A 21,893-nucleotide genomic window follows, 5' to 3' on the forward strand; every position below is an offset into this window, starting at 1 on the left:
CTAAAGCTTTAACACTCATTCTGTGAGCATGTGTGGCCTACCACTTCAGGGCTGAGCCATTGTTGCTCCTATAAGTTTCCATTTCACAATAACAGCACTTACAGTTGACCTGGGAAGCTGTAGCAGGGCAGAAATTTGACTAACTGACTTGTTGGAAAGTAGACTTTTGGCCATGTAGTGTATTTTCTGTTATTTTTCCTTGGAAAGAGGTAGCACATACGTTTTTAAGCAAGTCAACAACTTGCTCTTTCTTCAATTTTACAACCTCTATTATCACATCTCCCTATAATATAGACTGGAGGTGTTTCTTTAAAAAAAAATACATGATCATTCACACAGAATAATCTACACACTGCCTTGGCAACTGTACCTTCCTGAACAGCGCCTCTTTACAGTAGCCTACCAACTGTACAAGCATCATGCGCATGGGCTGGGATCAGCAGGTAGGTGGAGCCAGCACATTTTGCAAATCTTACGCAAGAATCGCGGAATCCTGATCAACCGCAGAGAGGCAATAATGTGGGCGATGGTGTGTCGGTGTTACTCCTGTGTTTTTTCCAAGGTAGAGTGCTAAAGAGAGATGGGCGTGACAACGGGCTGTCTGGACCACGAATAGTCTCCGGGAGGAAAGAGCATCTCGCAGTCTCCGATGTACCCGATGACAACGGAGAGGCAATGCCGACTGTCCGGTCCAATGGTTGTTCCATCCAACATACCTTCGCAGGTGGTGTTTTAACAACGGCACGACGTCCGATATTGAGGCCGCACGGGGATTGACACAATCCAAAAGGGAATAAAAAATCTAACGGACCTCCTTCGGCACACATTAGCGGGTATTTATTGATTAATTTGCCAACCTGTTCAATTAGGCTACTGTCCATCAATGTGTGTTTTGGTGCTGAAGTAGGTTGACAATTGGCCTGTCTTATGTCTTTTTTTATTTTCTTACGTTCATGATAGCAGATAGGATAGGCTATTCTGTTGTCTGTGCGTGTGTGCTTGCGTGCTTGGTGATGTCTTATTATTGTAGTATTTATTGTCTGTGCAGTGGATTCCCTCGTGTACTTCCCTGCCCCAAAGACTGCTGTGCTATGGAGCAGAGAAACGTTAAAAACAAATAAACAATTATTACAATGGGTAGGCTATTAAAAAAGCACTAACCTCAGTAGGTCTAAAGATATTGTAATTACCAGCCCATCATAATCACTTTTCACCATAACATGTCATTTTTTAATATAGCCCAATAGATTTTTCCTGCGATGGTTCTTTCAACAAGCCTACATTAAACAAGGATTTAATAGCTGCCATATTTATATCCAACTGAAATGTCATCTTCCATGCTATTACGGCTATGATTATTATGACCAAAATGACAAGTCATTGTTAAAATTATTGCGTCTCCTTGGCTATAGCGATCATAGGCGTCCGTCGTGAGCATAACAGAGGGAGACGCAATCCTCTGCAATCTGGCCCTTGAAAGCACAGAGCAGAACCAGCCATGATCATGTTCTCAGTGCCCAAGTCAGTGTGTAGCTTAGTTGGTTTACATTACATATCAAAATATGTTTAGCTTAGCCCTATCGCATAGCTGAAGGACTGAGCATAGCCTATTTATTCTGGTTAGGTGTTTGGCAAATGATGTTATTTGTGGAGGCCTGCTTGCCGAGAAAACAAAATCCTATACGCATGATGATAATGGGGAACAAGATGGCTCACAACTCCCTCAGACTTTGGAGTGCAAGTATACATTGTGGAACCTGGAAGTGTATACATATTATTGAGCAGGTTTGGTTCCATTAGGGCCTCGTGTCCAACACACAGAAACATATATATAATTGTGTAACGGTCCTGACCAGTTTTATGTTGTTTTTGTATGTGTAATTGGTCAGGGCGTTAGTTTTGGGTGGGCAGTCTATGTTATCTGTTTCTATGTTGGTTTTGGTTGCCTGGTATGGCTCTTAATTAGAGGCAGGTGTTTTGCGTTCTCCTCTAATTAAGAGTCATATTTAGGTAGGGTGTTCTCACTGTTTGTTTGTGGGTGATTGTCTTCCGTGTCTGTATGTTATTTCGTACCACACGGGACTGTTTCGGTTTATGTAGTCTGTTTCCTATTCGTGCGTTCTTCGTGTCTATGTAAGTTCTCATGTTTAGGTCAGTCTACGTCGTTTGTTATTTTGTATCATTTCAAGTGTAGTTCGTGTTCGTTTATCGTCTTGTTTAATAAATATGTGTTCAAACTTCGCTGCGCCTTGGTTCCCTCAATACTCCTCCTTTTCCGAAGATGGAGAGGAGGAGGACCGTCATAACAGAATCACCCACCATTCCAGAGCCAAGCAGCGGAGTAATTGGAGTAGGGGACAGGAAAAGAAGGAGCAATGGACATGGGACGATATATTGGACGGAAAGGGCTGCTACACATGGGAGGAGATCCTGGCTGGTAGGGATCGCCTCCCATGGGAACAGCTGGAGGCACTAAGGAGAGCAGAGGCTACCGGAGAGAGGAACCGGAGCTATGAGGGAACGCGTCTGGCACGGAAGCCCAAAAAGCCCGTAAGTAATTCCCAAAAATTTCTTGGGGGGGGCTAAGAGGTAGTGGGCCAAGGGCAGGTAGGAGACCTGCGCCCACTTCCCAGGCTTACCGTGGAGAGCGGGAGTACGGGCAGGCGTCGTGTTACGCAGTAGAGCGCACGGTGTCTCCTGTACGAGTGCATAGCCCAGTGCGGGTTATTCCACCTCCCGGGTTATTCCACCTCCCCGCACTGGTAGGGCTAGATTGGGTATTGAGCCAGGTGTCATGAGGCCGGCTCAACGCGTCTGGTCTCCAGTGCGTCTCCTCGGGCCGGCATACATGGCACCGGCCTTACGCATGGTTTCCCCGGTTCGCCTACATAGGCCGGTGCGGGTTATTCCACCTCCCCGCACTGGTCGGGCGACCGGGAGCATTCAACCAGGTAAGGTTGGGCGGGTTCAATGCTCAAGAGTGCCAGTACGCCTCCACGGTCCGGTATTGCCTATACTACGCACTAGGCTACCAGTGCGTCTCCTGAGCCCAGTTCCTCCTCCACGCACTCTCTCTGTGGTGCGTGTATCCAATTCGGTGCCTCCAGTTCCGGCACCGCGCACAGAGCCTCCTGTGCGTCTCCAGAGCCCTGAACACACTGTATCTTCTCCCCCTACTAATCCTGATGTGCTTGTCCTCAGCCCGGTGTCACCAGTGCCGGTACCTCGCATCAGGGATAGAGTAGGCTTTGAGAGTACAGTGTGCCCTGTCCCTGCACCCCGCACTAGTAGGAAGGTGCTTATCCTTAGCACGGTGTCTCCAGTTCCGGCACCACGCACCAGGTCTACAGTGCGCCGTATCCGGCCAGAGCCATCCGTCTCCCCAGCGCCATCTGAGCCATCCGTCTCCCCAGCGCCATCTGAGCCATCCGTCTCCCCAGCGCCATCTGAGCCATCCGTCTCCCCAGCGCCGTCTGAGCCATCCGTCTGCCATGAGCCTGCAAAGCCGCCCGTCTGCCATGAGCCTGCAAAGCCGCCCGTCTGCCATGAGCCTACAGAGCCGTCCGCCAGACAGGAGCCGCTAGAGCCGTCCGCCAGACAGGAGCCGCTAGAGCCGTCCGCCAGACAGGATCTGCCAGAGCCGCCAACCAGACAGGATCTGCCAGAGCCGCCAACCAGACAGGATCTGCCAGAGCCGCCAACCAGACAGGATCTGCCAGAGCCGCCAACCAGACAGGATCTGCCAGAGCCGCCAACCAGACAGGATCTGCCAGAGCCGCCAGCGAGCCATGAGCAGCCAGAGCCGTCAGAGAGCCATGAGCGTCGAGAGCCGTCAGCCCGCCATGAGCGTCGAGAGCCGTCAGCCCGCCATGAGCGTCGAGAGCCGTCAGCCCGCCATGAGCGTCGAGAGCCGTCAGCCCGCCATGAGCGTCGAGAGCCGTCAGGCCGACATGAGCGTCGAGAGCCGTCAGCCTGCATAGACCTGCCAGAGTCCCTCAGCCAGGATCTGCCAGAGCTTATCAGCCGGGACCTGCCCCTTGTCCCGGTGCTGCCCCTTGTCCCGGTGCTGCCCCTTGTCCCGGTGCTGCCCCTTGTCCCGGTGCTGCCCCTTATCCCGGTGCTGCCCCTTGTCCCGGTGCTGCCCCTTATCCCGGTGCTGGTCTTTATCCTGGTGCTGCCCCTTATCCCGGTGCTGCCCCTTGTCCCGGTGCTGCCCCTTGTCCCGGTGCTGCCCCTTGTCCCGGTGCTGCCCCTTGTCCCGGTGCTGCCCTTTGTCCCGGTGCTGCCCCTTCTCCTGGTGCTGGCTGTTTATTTAGGGGATGTGAGTTTTAGAGTGGGCATTGGGAGGGGAAGACAAAAACGGGGAGTGACTATGGTGGTGTGGGGACAGCGTCCAGAGCCGGAGCCACCACCGTGGTCAACTGCCCACCCAGACCCTCCCCTGGACTTTGTGCTGGTGCGCCCGGAGTTCGCACCTTGAGGGGGGGTTATGTAACGGTCCTGACCAGTTTTATGTTGTTTTTGTATGTGTAATTGGTCAGGGCGTTAGTTTTGGGTGGGCAGTCTATGTTATCTGTTTCTATGTTGGTTTTGGTTGCCTGGTATGGCTCTTAATTAGAGGCAGGTGTTTTGCGTTCTCCTCTAATTAAGAGTCATATTTAGGTAGGGTGTTCTCACTGTTTGTTTGTGGGTGATTGTCTTCCGTGTCTGTATGTTATTTCGTACCACACGGGACTGTTTCGGTTTATGTAGTCTGTTTCCTATTCGTGCGTTCTTCGTGTCTATGTAAGTTCTCATGTTTAGGTCAGTCTACGTCGTTTGTTATTTTGTATCATTTCAAGTGTAGTTCGTGTTCGTTTTTCGTCTTGTTTAATAAATATGTGTTCAAACTTCGCTGCGCCTTGGTTCCCTCAATACTCCTCCTTTTCCGAAGATGGAGAGGAGGAGGACCGTCGTAACAAATTGTTTAAGATCAAATAAGCTGTATAGATAAAGATCTTAGAAATAAACAAAGCCCCAGTCTAATACATCTGTGTTAATTTGCCATTTACTGTATTATGTGCACAGTATAACACACACACACAAGCGCGCACACACACACACACAAACTCACACACACCAATCAAATCCAAATGCATTGGTCTCGTACACATATTTTGCAGATGCTATCGCGGGTTAGGGAAATGCTTTTGTTCCTAGCTCCAACAGTGCAGTAATAGCCTACCTAACAATACAAAGCACAGAATTAAGAAATATCAAAATATTAGAACGAGCAATGTCAGAGTCTGGAATATAAATACAGTACCAGTCAAAAGTTTGGACACACCTACTCATTCCAGGGTTATTCATTATTTGTAAAAATTTCTACATTGTAGAACAATAGTGAAGACATCAAAACTTTGAAATAACACATATGGAATCACATAGCAACCAAAAAAGTGTTAAACAAATTATTTGAGATTCTTCAAAGTTTCCACCCTTTGCCTTGATGACAGCTTTGCACACTCTTGGCATTCTCTCAACCAGCTTCATGAGGTAGTCACCTGGAATGCCTTTCAATTAACAGGTGTGCCTTGTTAAAAGTTCATTTGTAGAATTTCTTTCCTTAATGCTTTGAGCCAATCAGTTGTGTGACACGGTAGGGGTGGTATACAGAAGATAGCCCTGTTTGATAAAAGTCCATATTATGGCAAGAACAGCTCAAATAAGCAAAGAGAAACGACAGTCCATTATTACTTTAAGATATAAAGGTCAGTCAATCCGGAAAATTTCCAGAACTTTAATTTATTTTTCAAGTGCAGTCACAAAAACCATCAAGCAGTATGATGAAACTGTCTCTCACGAGGACAGCCACAGGAAAGGAAGACCCAGAGTTACCTCTGCAGCAGAGGATAAGTTCATTAGAGTTAACTGCACCTCAGATTGCAGGCCAAATAAATGCTTCACTGAGTTCAAGTAACTGTTAGGAGGAGACTGCATGAATCAGGCCTTTGTGGTCAAATTGCTGCAAAAAAAACTACTAAAGGACACCAATAAGAAGAAGAGACTTGCTTGGGCCAAGAAACACGAGCAATGGATATTAGACCGGTGGAAATCTGATGAGTCCAAATGTGCGATTTTTGGTTCCAACCGCCATGTCTTTGTGAGACGCAGAGTAGGTGAACGGATGATCTCCGCATATGTGGTTCCCACCGTGAATCATGGAGGAGGAAGTGTGATGGTGTTGGGGTACTTTGCTGGTGACACTGTCTGTGATTTATTTAGAATTCAAGGCACACTTAACCAGCATGGCTACCACAGCATTCTGCAGCAATACCCCATCCCATCTGGCTTGCGCTTAGTGGGACTATCATTTGTTTTTCAACAGGACAATGACCCAACATCCCTCCAGGCTGTGTGAGGGCTATTTGACCAAGAAGGAGAGTGATGGAGTGCTGCATCAGATTACATGGCCTCCACAATCACCCGACCTCAACCCAATTGAGATGGTTTGGGATAAGTTGGACCGCAGAGTGAAGAAAAATCAGCTAACAAGCGCTCAGCATATGTGAGTGCTATAACTCCTTCAAGACTGTTGGAAAATCATTCCAGGTGAAGCTGGTTGAGAGAATGCCAAGCGTGTGCAAAGTTGTCATCAAGGCAAACGGTGGCTACTTTGAAGAATCTCAAATATAAAATAGATTTAGATTTTTTAACACTTTATTGGTTACTACATGATTCCATATGTGTTATTTCATAGTTTTGATGTCTTCACTATTATTCTACAATGTAGAAAATAATAACAATAAAGAAAAACCCTTGAATGAGAAGGTGTGTCCAAACTTTTGACTGGTACTGTTTAAATGTATATGATGGTGTGTATACAGTAGACGTTATGGACGGACACACACACACACACACACACACACACACACACACACACACACACACACACACACACACACACACACACACACAAACAACAGGTTTGCAGCATCTCATTCTCAATTTGTATGTTCCATATAACCAGTTTCCTATTCCCCATCATGTACTGTAGTTTTGTTGTGGTCTTGCTGTGCTTGTTAAAGAGGCCTCGATGTTCTCCTTCTGTGTCCTCGCTAGAGCCTACTGGGAATCTGTCTGTTTTGTTTCTCTTTTGCCTGCCCCTGTTCCTCCTCCTATTCTTCCTCTTCCCCCTATAGGGTAAATACACAACTTCATCAATACTGTTTACAACTTCAAAGAGTAAATACTGACAATCCTAATGAGTAAGTTCCTCACACTTAAACATAATCCCATTCAAAATGCGTGCTTCGCAGTCTTGTTTCAATGGACGCCTGTCTACAGTCGCACAGATGAATCGTGCATGACTGATGCTTACTCATACAGGCAGTCCGTTAGCTGGTTGTCTGCTGTGACACGTGGGAGAAAGGGAGAGAGAGAGAGACAGACTGAGAGAGCGAGAGAGAGAGAGCAAGGGAGGGAGAGATAGAGAAAGACAGTGACGGGGGAGAGAGGTAATAGAGGAAAGGAGAAAAAGAGCGGGTGAGAGAGAGAGCGAGAGAGAGGGTGTGTGGTACCGGTGAAGAGGTGATGAGGTAACTGGGCGGCCTACCTGTGCGTCTTCTTGTAAAGCCAGAGGGGTCAAGCAGGTAGGTGGAGGTGGCAATAACACAAGAGAGATTACATAACGTATACTTACCGGCAAAATACTATGAAGTCTTAAGGGGAAGCTCAGGCCAAGTGTAGGCCGAACCCATTTGAACCATTGAGATATACGTATATTGACCTGTGCATCTTAGCTATTGAGATATACGTATATTAACCTGTGCATCTTAGCTATTGAGATATGAACCCATTTGAACCCGACAAAGATGAGTCTCAGTAAAGGAAGAGAACATCCTCAACTCTGAACCCTCTTGAACAAGTAAAAAGGGTGCCTGGAACCAAAAATCAATGACCTAAAAAAAAAGTAAATAACACCTGGCAAAGATACCCCAATGTGACTCTGGGGGAATACAATGTGTTGTCACTGAACGAGGGCCCCTTTTCCCGAGAAGATACAGATCAAACGTGGACTAAGATGTAGTATGGGATGGATGGTTGAACCTGGTAATGGATGATGTTGTTACTGTTGTTGTCTCAGAGTTTGACTAAGCACTCTATTGGGATACCACAGGCTCTATTAAGCCTGTGTGTCAGCGTGATGTGAAATGAGCATTTCTTTACTCAGAATATTTGTCTCCTAGTGTAGAGTATTGTTTGAGTGACTTTCCCTGACCTGATTAAGGTGGACCCCTCTTGAAGTTTGTTGGAAAGACACACACAATCTCACACGCACACGCATTTTCTCTCGGTCTCTGAGGTAGTCTGTTGTTCCCGCTCCATTAAACGGCATCATAGCACCCACTGCACAGCGCAGCACGAGCCGGTCACAGACTTTATCAGGCAGGCCCATTAGTACACAACACCAGTGCTATCGGGCTTTGTGTCTGCTTCGTTAACAGGTGACGCCTTGGCCACCATAGACCATGACCAACCATTGACTGGCAATCAATGCAATAAGTCAGGTTTTGCCGACAGTGTCGTATGTCCTCATGTGCCTGTGCATACTGTGTAGGTTAGATAACCTCTATCAGCTAGCATTGGACATGGACTGGAATCGCGGCGGAGATATGAATTTAAACATACCAGTCGAGTAGAGTTACGGTATATCTCAGTTTATCTCCTGCCAAACATCTTGCTTTTCTTAGCAAGGTGCTAAATCGGAGTCCCTCGTTGGCATGTTTTCGTCGTGTTGCATACCAAGATAAAATGTTGGAGGTGGTATCACAGATACCATGACAGTACGCTCATGTGCAGAGGAAATGTATTCACAGTGATATCCAGTTTCAGGAAGAAGCTGACACGAGGCAATACCATGGAAATCACTGCAGTACACTCTTAGAAAATAAAGGTGCTATCTAGAACCAAAAGGGGGTTATTTGTCTGTCCCCCTTGGATAACCCTTTGAACAACCCCCTTTTGGTTCCAGGTAGAAGAACTCTCTTTTTTGGTGTCAAGAAGAACCCGTTTGTGTTTTCTTATGTGGCAAGACACAGAACTCTTTTGGAAACCTTTTTTATAAGAATGTAGTAATAACCCTACTACAAGCAATGATAGTGGCACTACTGTTCAAACATTAGCACCACTGCTACAAATGTTAAACCACAAACCACCACTGAATGGAAATTGTTGCCTCTATAATCTTATACAACTGATACGATGGTGGCTACATTTCTCCAGATATGGGAGAAAATAAAAAATACATGTAAAAAGATGTCTGGAAAGGAGTCAAATGTGATCAATGTTGTCAGGAATTCATAATTTATTCCTGAGATCATTTCCTGGTGTGTATATTTAGCTCTCTGTTCATTTGTTACTGGATGGAGATGGAAGAGCTTCACCCCTCCATTTCACTCCTCTCTCTCTCTCTCTCTCTCTCTCTCTCTCTCTCTCTCTCTCTCTCACCCACACACACTCACCCTTCCTCTGCAGTAGGAGGAGAGAGAATTGTGGTGAAGAAGAGGGAGGGAGGGAGACATTTGGAGAGCCAGAAAGGGGGAGTTAAGGTTGAAGAATGTTCATAATAAAACCAACCAAAGATAATATAATAAACGCTAGATAACGTTGTGATACCCTGTGTAATAACTGCAATGGAAATCGTGAAACATGTCGCTATGTTTCTTTGTTTTCCTTTGTGTCTGTTGACCTGTGTATTGTCAGTGGTCGCTATTCCTTTCCAGTCCCTATAACTACCATCCCAGTCTTTTACTGTGGACTGCATTTCTATCTCTCTTTCTCTCTCTCTCTATTATTCCCTTCCCCTTTGTCTTCCTTTGTCACACAGCTTTTCTCTGTTCCTCTGTGTCTTTCTCTCAATAACCCCCTGCCACCCCCCCCTCTCTCTCCCCCTCTCTCTCTTTCTCCCCTTCTCTCTCTCTCTCTCTCTCTCCCCCTATCTCTCTCTCTGTCTCTCTCTCCCTCTCTCTCTCCCTCTCTCTCTCTGTCTCTCTCTCCCTCTCTCTCTATCTCTATCTCTATCTCTCTCTCTCTCCACTCCCAGGTTGTGGCAGTGGGTTGATTACAAAGTGCGTGGCAGAGAACAGGTAATCCATCACCCTGCCAAACCCCTGCACGGGCGAGCATGCGCACACACACACTGTCTCACACACACACACACACGCCCACGCACACCGTAAACTGTGTCCCCTCTCTCAGTCCCATCGTCTGTCTGCCTCCATCCCTCCTATTCTCATTGTCCATCTCTGGTTTCCCATTTTGCCTTTGGTCTTAGTGTCATGCTTTATGTCTGTCTGTGCTTGTACACATCAGTATCTTGTATTTCCACCTCTCATTTCTCTCCACCTCTCAATCCTCCTCCTCCTCCATCCATCCATCCATCCATCCGGCCATGCCGCCATGGTTTGTCTATTTCAGTCTCATCCTCCTCTCCCTACTCAACCCCTCCCCTCCCTCTTTCTTTCACTCCCTTTCCACCTCCCCTGTGTCCATTCTTTCTCTCCATCCTACTCCTATAACACTCCATCTCCCAGCCATAGCAATGGAGAGCCGTAATGAAATGGCGACCGCCTGCCTAAATCTGCTCTCTGTCGTCCATCATCTCATTACGAGGGGATGTTCTCTGTGTCGGCCTCCGATTAGACGTGTTTATATCGAATAAAGTCTAATGTTCACGTCGTGATGCAATTGACAACTCGCCGGAACAGCTGTGGTCCCCGTGCTCTTGTCTGGTCTGGCCGTTCATTTTGAGGGATGAGGCTTTGAGGTTTGAATGCCCAAACTCAAGATTATATAGGATGTCAGACACATAGACATAGAATGGGAATGTCAGTTCTAGTAAATATATTTCTATGATCAGAGAATTTGTACTTCTGGGGGAAGAAAACATATAGCAGAGTTGGAATTCCAGTCTGTTTATAAACATAACATTATGTTTTTTATTGTTGTGTAGGTATGCCATATTCATGATCCATAAATAATGAACAAGGCATTGGTCTATTATGGCTGGCTGTGTGATGTCACTGGCTTCATTAGATTCGTGGTGTAGGAGGTCTCGCCCACTTTTGATTAATACTAGGGTATTTATAATAAACACTGGCATAGAACCTGTGTTTGCCTCATCGCCAACACAGACAGGGAATGTAGAGATTTGTTTCACTTGTGTACATTTGCAAATGTCAAAGGATTTAAATGTAAACAGACATTTTACTGTATATGCACACGCACTGTTTGAGGAGATAATCATCTTTCCTTTATTCACAATTCATGTGATGTGATGCTTGTTTCTGTAAAGCACCACTAGAATGTGACCCTGTGGTATTATACAATTGCATTCAACTATCATAAAAATGTATTTTTAGTCCAATTCCTTTAATGCCAAGTGCTTGTTTTCATTTGACAGTGCCCCCAATCGAACCATTGAAATGCCACAGCCAGCCAGGCAGCCATAAACCTTTTGTAAAAACTGAAAACCAATCATGTTGAACCCAGAGAAAAGTTGCAGCTCTCACAGGGTTTGTTAAGAATCTCGGACACGACAGAACATCGATTGATGGTTATCTGGTTGTTAACTTTAAAAGCTTTGGGAAACATGTTCTCTTGTTTTGAGTGATTCTTGGCCCTACAAAGGACGATAGTAACACTTGCCAATGGCCATAGAACTTGAGTTCATTTAACAATGGTAGGATATGTCAGACAGAGACACAATGTGGTACAAGCTGAGGCTGTAGATTTAGGCGTTTAACTCCCTGTGTGAAAATGCTTGGCTCACTTGTACCCACCTAGTCCTATTTGTTTTGCCTGTCTTGCGCGTACACACACACACACACAGGCATGCACGCCCGCACACACACACTCTGCAAATGCACCAAGTCAGCAAAGAAGAGAGAGTACTTCTGTTTTGTCACATAATGCAGTATGACAATTAAACTTCTAAGTACAGTGACAGCATCATGATGACTGTCTGAGTAGGACCACAAATGCTGCGTCTTTGTTGAGGGCCACATGACATTGATTAAGCCTACATATGATTTGTTAGCTATTTTAGGTGCAGGGGTGCTTGATCGTGTAATTACCAAACACAAATGGATGAAATTAGCTGTTTTTTTCTGACTTGACAAGCTGTCATGTTAGAGGGGGTACTTCGCATGATCAGCACTAACTGATATTTCCCTTCATGCCAGTGACTTGAAATGAATAGAGACTTTTCATGATGTTGTCCCGATTCAGAAGAGGGTGGGGTGGGGGGAAAGAAGTTTACAGGTCATGTATATTTGAATATTGAACCCTTTGATGCGCTGATGAGACATCGGTGACCGCCTACAGCCGTATCCTTTTCTTGGTGGACTGATTGTCTTGAGTGTCTCTTATATCTCTTTCTGTCTCTCTCGCTCTCTCCCTCCCCCTTCTCTCCCTCCCAGCTGTGAGCCCACATTGTGGCCGGCGGGCATGGTTTTGGAGGGTAGCTCGGAGGCCCTGTGTCCCCCGCCCTCACTGGAGCTGCGCCCGTCCTGCAACAAGAGCCAGCCCTCGCCTCCCCTGGGCTCATGCTCCACGCCCCACGACGGACTCTTCCCCGGGGACAAGGAGCCCGTCAAATACGGGGAGCTCATCGTCTTAGGGTGGGTTTACCTGTCCGTCTGGTGTGTGAGGTGGAGAGGTACGGGGTGGGTTGGTGGGTGTTTCTGTGCGTGTTTGCTTATGTGTCTTCAACAGTGGTTAAGATGTACAACAGTTGCCCATACCATTCATCTCCTCCCAGACTGTGTTATAAACACCATGCCTTGAAGAACCGTTATTTATATGGACTTATAAGTCTCAGTGGTTGTGTGTACACTCTTAAGCAGTCCATGTCAGTTAGAAGAAACCCCCCTTCCTACCTTCTTTGCAAAGCCAAAAAGACTAGCCCTTGCAGCTCCTAGACACACACAGTATCCATCTTTCTTTCCGTTTCAGTGGCTCATAAAAAAAGAGCTCATTTGACTCCCTTCAATGATGCCATTGTAAGAGTCTTGGGGCAGAATAGGCAAATTACACCGTCAACTGCCGAGAGAGAGAGAGAGAGAGGGAGAGAGGGAGAATTGTAGACTCATAGAGACACATATCTTACTCACTGCTTACACCATTGATTCATACAGTGATGGTACACAATAATTGTGGATTATGAGTAAGGCTGAATGTTCTATGGATTTTATTAAGAGGGAGTGTAATGCCAGCTGCAGACATTTTATGACCCCTATCCAATCATGACATGGGCAGGTAATAGAACATAGGCAGACTAACCCATAGAGGGAATATTCCCCTCAGAACCCAATGAATCTTTATGGATTGAGATTCAAGCTATTTGGTCCAGTTTTAAAGGAATACTTTACCCCAAAGTGTGTCACATGTTCACATCTCATAGGTAGTCTAAAGTTGTAGTCTAATTTGTTGTGTAGATCCAACTATATGTATTAGGATAATACATGCAAGCCCCAATCCCAACTGAATGGGAAAGATAGGCTGCCAACTAATACAAATGTACAGTATATTTGGTTGTATATTGAAGAAGTGTTTTATATTATGACCCATACTGTACTCAGGCACAATGGTTCCTTGGCCAATGGGGATAAGGGGCGAAGGAGAAGTCGCCTGGCCCTCTACAAGAGACCCAAAGCCAACGGGGTCAAACCTGATGTCATCCACAATGTCTCGACCCCTCTGGTGTCAAAGGTGAGAGGGGACTGTCTAAATCACATTAGATTTAGACAGTATTAAACACTATTTAATAACTCAATAAATGTTTACTCATTAACTCTAAAAATATTCTGAATGCAGGAATGAATAGTACACAATGAATGTACGACTCTGTTTATATAAACGCTTACCACATATGGTACTAATACATTTCCAAGCAGGCAAAACTTTTGGGATGCCCTTTCCTGAGTAGCTGGCTATATGACCTGGTTCCTGTATATGTGTGTGTTCTGCATCGACAGGCCCTCAGCAACAAAAGCCAGCACAGCATCTCCTACACCCTGTCCAGGAGTCACTCGGTCATTGTAGAGTACACTCATGACACCAACACAGACATGTTTCAGGTGAGTCATCTTTTATATTACCTACACATAACATGCCAAGTCAGCCAGAGCCCCAACACTTCAGCACAACAATGACCTAGAAACTGACAACAGAGTGTGTGCATCCAAAATGACATTTCCTATTTAGTGCTCTACTTTTGACCAGGGGCCCATAGGGGTCAACATCTGTGCATTACATAGGGAATAAGGGTACCGTTTGGGGGCGCACACCATCAGAATAGGAGCGAGGAGAGGGTTTATTTCCTGTGCGTTAGATAGCAGACTCCCCCTCTCCTCTCCTTTCGGACAGCGACAGACTGCTCTAGCTGTCTATCTCTCATCCCAGTGATGAATGAAGGAGTCCAAACTCCTGCGGGCAGAATGGATCTGAGGTGCTGCAGGCTCCAGGGCTGCGGTCCCATCTGTTCATCTGTCTGCTCTCTCTCTCTCTCTCCAACCAGGGGCTGTGATGAGGCTGCCATTTTATCTCCTGGCAGCCTGGGAGGAAACAAAACTTGTTTACTGGTATGTTGTGGGCATTTGTCCACAACACACCAGATGATATCCTGACTTCAGTGGGATTGAGTTTTTCTACCTCCCTCCTCCCCAAAGACATGTTTCCACTCATAAACACTATTCTATTCTACTCTACTCTATTCTATTCTACTTTATTCTTTAATTCTATTAACCATGAATCTCCCTCTATCTCCTATGTCCTACCTCGCCCTACAGATCGGGCGTTCTACAGAGAGCATGATTGACTTTGTGGTGACGGACACAGCGGGCAGCAGCACCAGTGGTGGTGGCGGTGGGTGGCAGGTCCAGGGGGCGGCAGGCGAGGGGGTCGGAGGAGGGGGGCAGTCAGCCCAGAGCACAATCTCCCGCTACGCGTGCCGTATCATGTGCGAACGCAGCGCCCCGTACACGGCCCGCATCTACGCCGCCGGCTTCGACTCCTCCAAAAACATCTTCCTGGGGGTGAGTCGTGGTGATGGCCACAGCGTGAGTGACAGCATGGGCGACATCACACCCCGACCATGTCATCGCGGTGATGAGCGTCACCATGTGTGAGATACTGTGGAGATTGATTGAAGTCCGGGAGGAAATGGCGGTGTGGTGTGTAGGAGTTGTTAGTGGATGTGTGAATGTTTGTCATGTGGTCTGCTTCTTGAGCAATATTTATTCGAGGTGTATATTCATACACAAATTACCCGTCTGTACTGGACAAACAAATTAGCAATCTCTTGTCCCCCTCCTATGCACACGCACGCACGCACGCACGCACGCACGCACGCACGCACGCACACACACACACACACACACACACACACACACACACACACACACACACACACACACACACACACACACATTCCACTGGTGCGTCTTCTTCGTCTTAGGGCTATTGCCTCTCATTGGCTGGTTGGCCCAGCGCCTAACCACAAAAACAGCCCTGGCCGCACTTTGTTTAGAGATAAGACTATCAATGGTAAATATCAATAGACACACGTCCGGGACGGCCAGGCCGCATTTGCTTTCAGGCTCTGAGGGCCACAGCTTTTTTTAATGGATTGGATTTATGACAGCATTGTTGGATTCTATACACACACATTTGCACAAGCTGCAGAGAAATGGGAATTATGGGAATCAAGGAGCCGTGATTAAATTGATATGTGTGCAGTGGTGGGAAAAGTACTCAATTGTCATACTTGAGTAAAAGTAAAGATTCCTTAATAGAAAATGACTCAAGTAAAAGTGAAAGTCAACCAGTAAAATACTACTTGAGTAAAAGTATGAAAGTATCTGGTTTTAAATGTACTTAAGTACAGTGATGGAAAAAGTACTCAATTGTCATACTAGAGTAAAAGTAAATGCTAGACTTCAAATTCCTTATGTTAAGTAAACCAGACGGCACAATTGTCTTAATTTACGGAGAGCCAGGGGCACACTCCAACACTCAGACATCATTTACAATTGCAGTATTTGTGTTTAGTGAGTCCGTCAGATCATAGGCAGTAGGGATGACAACGCGTTATATTGATAGATGTGTGAATTGGACAATATTGCTGTCCTTCCTGAGCATTTGAAATGTAACAAGCACTTTTGAGTGTCGAGAAAATGTATGGGAATAAAAAGGTACATATCTTCTTTAGGAATGTAGTGGAGTAAAAAGTTGTCAAAAATATAAATAGTACAGATACACACATACAGTATGTCGTTTATTGGGTTATGTGAGTGACGTGTGCGTTTGTCACGCCCTGGCCTTAGTATTCTTTGTTTTTCTTTATTATTTTAGTTAGGTCAGGGTGTGACATGGGTATTTATGTGGGTTTTGTAGTGTCCAGGGTGTTTGTAAGGTTTAGGGGGTTTATTTAGAGTAGTTGGGTTTATGTTTAGTATAGTTGTCTAGCAGTGTCTATGTTGTGTGTAGTTGTCTAGGAAAGTCTATGGTTGCCTGAATGGGTTCCCAATTAGAGACAGCTGGTTTCTGTTGTCTCTGATTGGGAGCCATATTTAAGGTAACCATAGGCTTTAGTTTGTTGTGGGTAATTGTCTATGGTGAACGTTTGTAGCATGTGTGTGTGCACTACGTTTATAGCTTCACTGTTGTTTTGTTAGTGTGTAAGTGTTTTGTTTCGTTTTGCCTTCTTCTATAATAAAAGAAGATGGCTTATTTCCCACATGCTGCGTTTTGGTCCGTCTCTCCTCCACACGATCGTGACAGCGTTAGAGCTGGGAATTGCCAGCGACCTCACGATACAATATTATCACGATACAATATTATAACGATACAACATTATCACGATACCATATTATCACGATACTTCGGCGCCGATACGATATGTATTGTGATGCTCACGATTCTCACAATTCTGTATGTACTGTATTATGACTCAATACTGTGATTTTATTGCGATTTGATGTCCCAGACATATTTCTCACCATACGGTGTGTCTGCTGTAGGGGGACAAGAGAGAGCCATAAGAAAATGAGTGTTGATCAGTCATGGAAATAAAAGTGCTGAAAACAAAACAAATTATAAAGAAGATGAAGAACAAGCTATGAAGGAAAAATACTGGATTTTTGGTGCCGCTACAGCCAACTAGTGCAAAAATAATATTGCGATATTGTCAAAATAAATATCCCGACATGTAACTGTATCAATTTTCTCCCCCCGTCAAACTCTTCTGTCTTTATCTGTGTGCAAGTATGTGCACATACGCATGTGTTTGTGTGTGTGTGTGTGTGCTTGCCCGCATGTGTGCATGGGAGTGTGAGTGTTTGCTGAAAACCACTCCAATCAGCAAACACAACAATACACTGCATTAAAATTACAGTGCAGTGGTCCAGTGCAGTGAAGTAGAGGGGGGTTGCTTGTGTTTGATCCATTCTGGCAGAGGCACACAGTTCCCCCCTTCTCCCTGTCTTCCCCCATCCCCCCTCGCCCATACAGGGAATGAGTTATCGAAGGGGTTCTGCGAGATGAACATGGAGTGTAAATGGAGAAAGAGAGAGAGTTGGCAAGGGAGAGATGGGGAGGCCATTTGGGGGGGGGGGGGGGGGGGGGAAGGGAGAGCGAGAGGGAGGGAGGGAGGGAGGGAGAGGGGCCATTGTCATTGTGGAAGACATTGGAGGCAGGAGTCCAGCTGTACTCATCTGGGAGTCGGCCCTAGGGTCAGAGTCAGACACACTGTACTGCCACACCGCCAGTCTGCCACTGACCTCCACTAGCATTTGATTATGAGGGGCAGGAATGGCGGCCATATTGGATTAGATTAAGGAAGGTGGTAATGTTTTTGAAACGATTGACTGGTCAATGTGCGTCGTGTGCCAACAGTGACCAAGGGCAATGACAGGATAGTTCATATACCATACACAGTTATGATATACTTACATATGCTTTAGTGAATATCACACAAGAAATAAGAGTTTATTCTGAAAATGGTTTTGTTGACTACAGATAGACAACAAAATGATGGCATCGATGACAATTATAGCATGACATCACATGCAACCTTGTGACACTACAAAGACAAACAAATAGGACAGTGTGTCCACGTTGTGACATCGTCATGAGATAACATCCGGATGACTAACCTAACCCCACCACAGAGACTTGTATAATTCATCTTAGCATCATAGCATGTGGCCGGTGCGCGGCTATGCAAAGAATACAGGGGAGAAACCTCAGAGCCCTCAATAGCTTAAGAGCTGCTAGCTGCTGTCAATGAAGCGAAGGCTGAATAACCTCCGCACGGCTCCCTCCTCTATAACTGGCACACACACAATGTCCTTGGCAGATAGCGGAGTCAGGCAGGCAGCTCGGCCCACTGCTACTGTGGAGGTGGAGAGGGAGAGAGGGATGGAGAGAGAGTGGGATGGATGGAGAGATAGAGAGCGAGAGAGAGAGAGGGGGATGGAGAAAGAGAGTTTATTCAAAATATTAGGACATAAATGTTCTGAAAGGCTTATACAATAACACTGGTTGAATGGCTTGTAGTCATGCCTGCTTTGAAATGTATGCCCGCTGACAGAAGATATCATAACACTGCCACTGCAGGAACTGAATGCCCTGCAATGTTTATGTGTGCGTGTGCATCGTTGTGTGTTAGTCAGTGTAGTAGTCCTACTCTGGTCTAAATATAGCAGTGCAGAAAAGCAATGTTAGCTGTTTATTTTCTCTCTCTCTCTTTAACTCTCTTTCTGCCTCTTCCTCCCCTTCTACCCCCTTCTCTCTTCTTATCTTTCTCTGCTTTTATCCATCACTATCCCTCACCTTGGCTCTCTGTCTGTCTGTTTGTGTGCGGGTCTCTCAGGAGCGGGCTGCCAAATGGCGAACGTCAGACGGCTTGATGGACGGCCTGACCACCAATGGCGTGTTGGTGATGCACCCGGCGGGAGATTTTGTGTCGGAGCCGGCGCCAGGCGTGTGGCGGGAGATCTCGGTGTGCGGGAACGTCTTCGCCCTGCGGGAGACGCGCTCGGCCCAACAGAGGGGAAAATTGGTGAGGGGGAGGTCGTCATCAGTGGCAAGCCACGGGGGGGAATGGGAAATAAAGCCTCAAACCTGTCTGGTTATCAGGACTACTGTTATGTCTGGACTTATCTGAAGGACACTGAGATTACACTATCCAACTATGAATGATAATTGATTATATTTTATGAGTAAAATAATTGATCAAGGAAACATTATCTCATTATCAAGGCGATCACATGTGTGTGTACAGTATATGTGTATATATATTTTCTACATTGTAGAATTAAAGTGAAGACATCAAAAGTATGAAATGACACATATGAAATCATGTAATAACCAAAAAAAAGTGTTAAGCAAATCAAAATATATTTTATATTTGAGATTCTTCAAAGTAGCCACCCTTTGCCTTGATGACAGCTTTGCACACTCTTGGCATTCTCTCAACCAGCTTCCTGAGGTAGTCACCTGGAATGCATTTCAATTAACAGTGTGTGTTTGTCTGTCTGTCGGGTTAAATCAAGGACTCCACAGTCAGGCTAAACATCTGATGAGCTTTAGTGTTTCCCAACTATGAGTTATGAATGATGTTTTGTGAATCAATCATTAAAGTTTGATTCGATTCTTGATGGTATGCGACAGCGTAGGATGATCACAGTGCCATAAAGTGGTCGTAGGATAGGGAAACAGAAGAAAAAAACAAGTCAAATGCACAGAAAAAGGAAACAATGTAGGCAAATAGTTATGCTTTGACAGCTACAGTTTTGTCTGTATCTGTTTACGAATCCTCCCCTTAATCCTGCTCCCCACCCCGTTTCTCTCCAGGTGGAGAATGAATCCAACACCCTGCAGGACGGCTCTCTGATTGACCTGTGCGGCGCCACCCTCCTGTGGCGTACCCCGACGGGCCTGCGCCGCACCCCCACCCTCAAGCAGCTGGAGTCCCTCCGCCAGGAGCTGAATGCCGCCCGGCCCCAGTGCCCCGTGGGTTTCAACACCCTGGCCTTCCCCAGCCTGGCCCGGCGAGAGATTGTTGACAAGAAGCAGCCCTGGGTCTATGTCAACTGTGGTCACGTGCACGGCTACCACAACTGGGGCTACCGGAAAGACAAGGGCCACAACGTGGGCCCCGGGGGGACGGCTCCGGCGAGTACCGGGGAGAGGGAGTGCCCCATGTGCCGGCGCGTGGGCCCCTACGTGCCCCTGTGGCTTGGCTGCGAGGGCGGGCTGTACCTGGACGCTGGGCCACCGACACACGCCTTCTGCCCCTGCGGCCACGTGTGCTCTGAAAAAACTGTGGCGGGCTGGAGCCAAATCCCGCTGCCGCACGGAACTCACGCCTTCCACGCCGCATGCCCCTTCTGCGGCACCTGGCTGACTGGCGAGCAGGGGCACATCAAACTCATCTTTCAGGGGCCCGTCGACTGAGGCTGGAGCTGAGTGGCTGAGATAGGGGGCAGGGTAGAGGGAAGGTGGACTGGGGAAATGTCTAAAAGGACTGTCTATAAGGAAAAGTGAAGGGACAAGAATAGCAAAGACTGTCGAAATGACGATGGACTGAACTGAAGAAAAGAGGCAAACGTGATGGAAGTAGATGATGCATAAATGGCATTTGAGTTGTATTTGGGGAAGATATAAATAAAAGGTGTTGAAATGAATACGTGACTAGTGTTTGGTGATCTTTGGAATACTGATTGTAGGTAAAAAAGCGTGTCATCCGACGCATAGTTTCATCATTAGATGTGATTTCAATATTTGAAAATGTGAAATTCAGGGTGAACTGGTTACTGTTTCAGTTAATCCAGATGAATCAGATCTCATGATAAAACCATCCATTGTATCATTGTGTTTATAGATCTAAAACAAGTGATGGGTTTTGAGCACTTGATTCCCCATTGACTCCATGTTAGAGCTAGATCTGCAAACTGTTTCTATCCGGTGATTGACTCCTTAGATCGGATTCATCTTAATTCCTACACCAGGTCTAACCAAAAACAGTTAATTGATGGCGTGATTGCCATCCACTTGAGGAAACCTATCCAGTGAGGTCTGATTTTAACCTTTGTCAGGGTCCAGCTCTCTGTCTCCCCTGAGGAGCGTCTGGTACCCAGCTCCCAGTCTGCAGCGCCGCCACCAACGCTATAAATAACTCACTCAAGGTCACCAGCGCCCCACCACCACAGGGCCACGACAGGAGAAGAGAGGGATGGATGGAGGGTGGGGGGAGGGAGGACGAAGGACAATGGGTCAGTTTAGTAATGAGATTCCACATACTGTAGGTCAGGTCAATGAGCACATCACACTCTCAAAATCAGTCCAAATTGCATTGGAATTATTTTAAATAATGGCCTAATTCTAAGCCTGAAATGCTATATATTTAGACCAATGTCGGAGTGAAAATTATGTATTTGCCATATATCACACAATCATACAGTAGCGCCATTAAATTCAAATTACAATATGAATTTTTTTGTACACATGTTCCCGCAATTCTCCATTGTAATGACTTCTAGCTTTATCATTATGTGATGCAAATAGCGCTGGAATGCGATTAGCTGGTATGTTTTTGCTGAGAGGGTCTTCTTACTGCAGACACTGTGCCGACTGCAGCAGTAGTCCTAAGAGGGATGTCTGCAGTACTTTATATTAGACTGAATAAAAAAAAGAGCCAGCATTTCCCTGCCCACAGCACAAAACACTCCTCCCCAGCAATATGTGAATTATTCCATTTGAAACATCTCCATATTGAACGCATTCCTTCATACTCATGCGGTGTCAGAGTAGAGTACACCTTTAGATGAGAAGCTGCCTGGGTCTTC

General features: G+C 46.2%; 1 protein-coding gene across 3 annotated transcripts; it reads left to right on the plus strand.

Moving 5' to 3' along the window:
- Nucleotides 1–433: 433 nt before the first annotated feature.
- On the plus strand, nucleotides 434–20,732 carry LOC129835079 (E3 ubiquitin-protein ligase pellino homolog 1-like). Of its 3 annotated transcripts, XM_055900443.1 has the most exons (9): nucleotides 434–833; nucleotides 6,368–6,547; nucleotides 10,085–10,127; nucleotides 12,462–12,662; nucleotides 13,623–13,751; nucleotides 14,009–14,120; nucleotides 14,832–15,077; nucleotides 18,917–19,105; nucleotides 19,900–20,732. In XM_055900443.1, exons 4-9 carry the CDS (start codon nucleotides 12,490–12,492, stop codon nucleotides 20,500–20,502), a joined length of 1,452 nt encoding a protein of 483 aa, XP_055756418.1. In that variant the 5' UTR covers nucleotides 434–833; nucleotides 6,368–6,547; nucleotides 10,085–10,127; nucleotides 12,462–12,489; the 3' UTR covers nucleotides 20,503–20,732. The 3 variants fall into 3 exon arrangements, with proteins under 3 accessions (XP_055756418.1, XP_055756419.1, XP_055756420.1); XM_055900445.1 differs by lacking the exon at nucleotides 6,368–6,547 and having other exon boundaries at nucleotides 437–833; nucleotides 13,623–13,752; nucleotides 14,019–14,120; XM_055900444.1 differs by lacking the exons at nucleotides 6,368–6,547; nucleotides 10,085–10,127.
- The last annotated feature ends 1,161 nt before the right edge of the window (nucleotides 20,733–21,893 follow it).

Source organism: Salvelinus fontinalis, chromosome 36 (genome assembly GCF_029448725.1).
Source record: "Salvelinus fontinalis isolate EN_2023a chromosome 36, ASM2944872v1, whole genome shotgun sequence".
Classification (NCBI taxonomy): domain Eukaryota; kingdom Metazoa; phylum Chordata; class Actinopteri; order Salmoniformes; family Salmonidae; genus Salvelinus; species Salvelinus fontinalis.

What these genes read in the sequence shown, in the direction of transcription:
- LOC129835079 (XM_055900443.1), top strand. Translation starts at nt 12,490, where the DNA reads ATGGTTTTGGAGGGTAGCTCGGAGGCCCTGTGTCCCCCGCCCTCACTG. An exon ending in GGGGAGCTCATCGTCTTAGG is followed by an intron (nt 12,663 to 13,622) that starts GTGGGTTTACCT and finishes TACTGTACTCAG; the next exon opens with GCACAATGGTTCCTTGGCCA. An exon ending in TCGACCCCTCTGGTGTCAAA is followed by an intron (nt 13,752 to 14,008) that starts GGTGAGAGGGGA and finishes TGTGTGTGTTCT; the next exon opens with GCATCGACAGGCCCTCAGCA.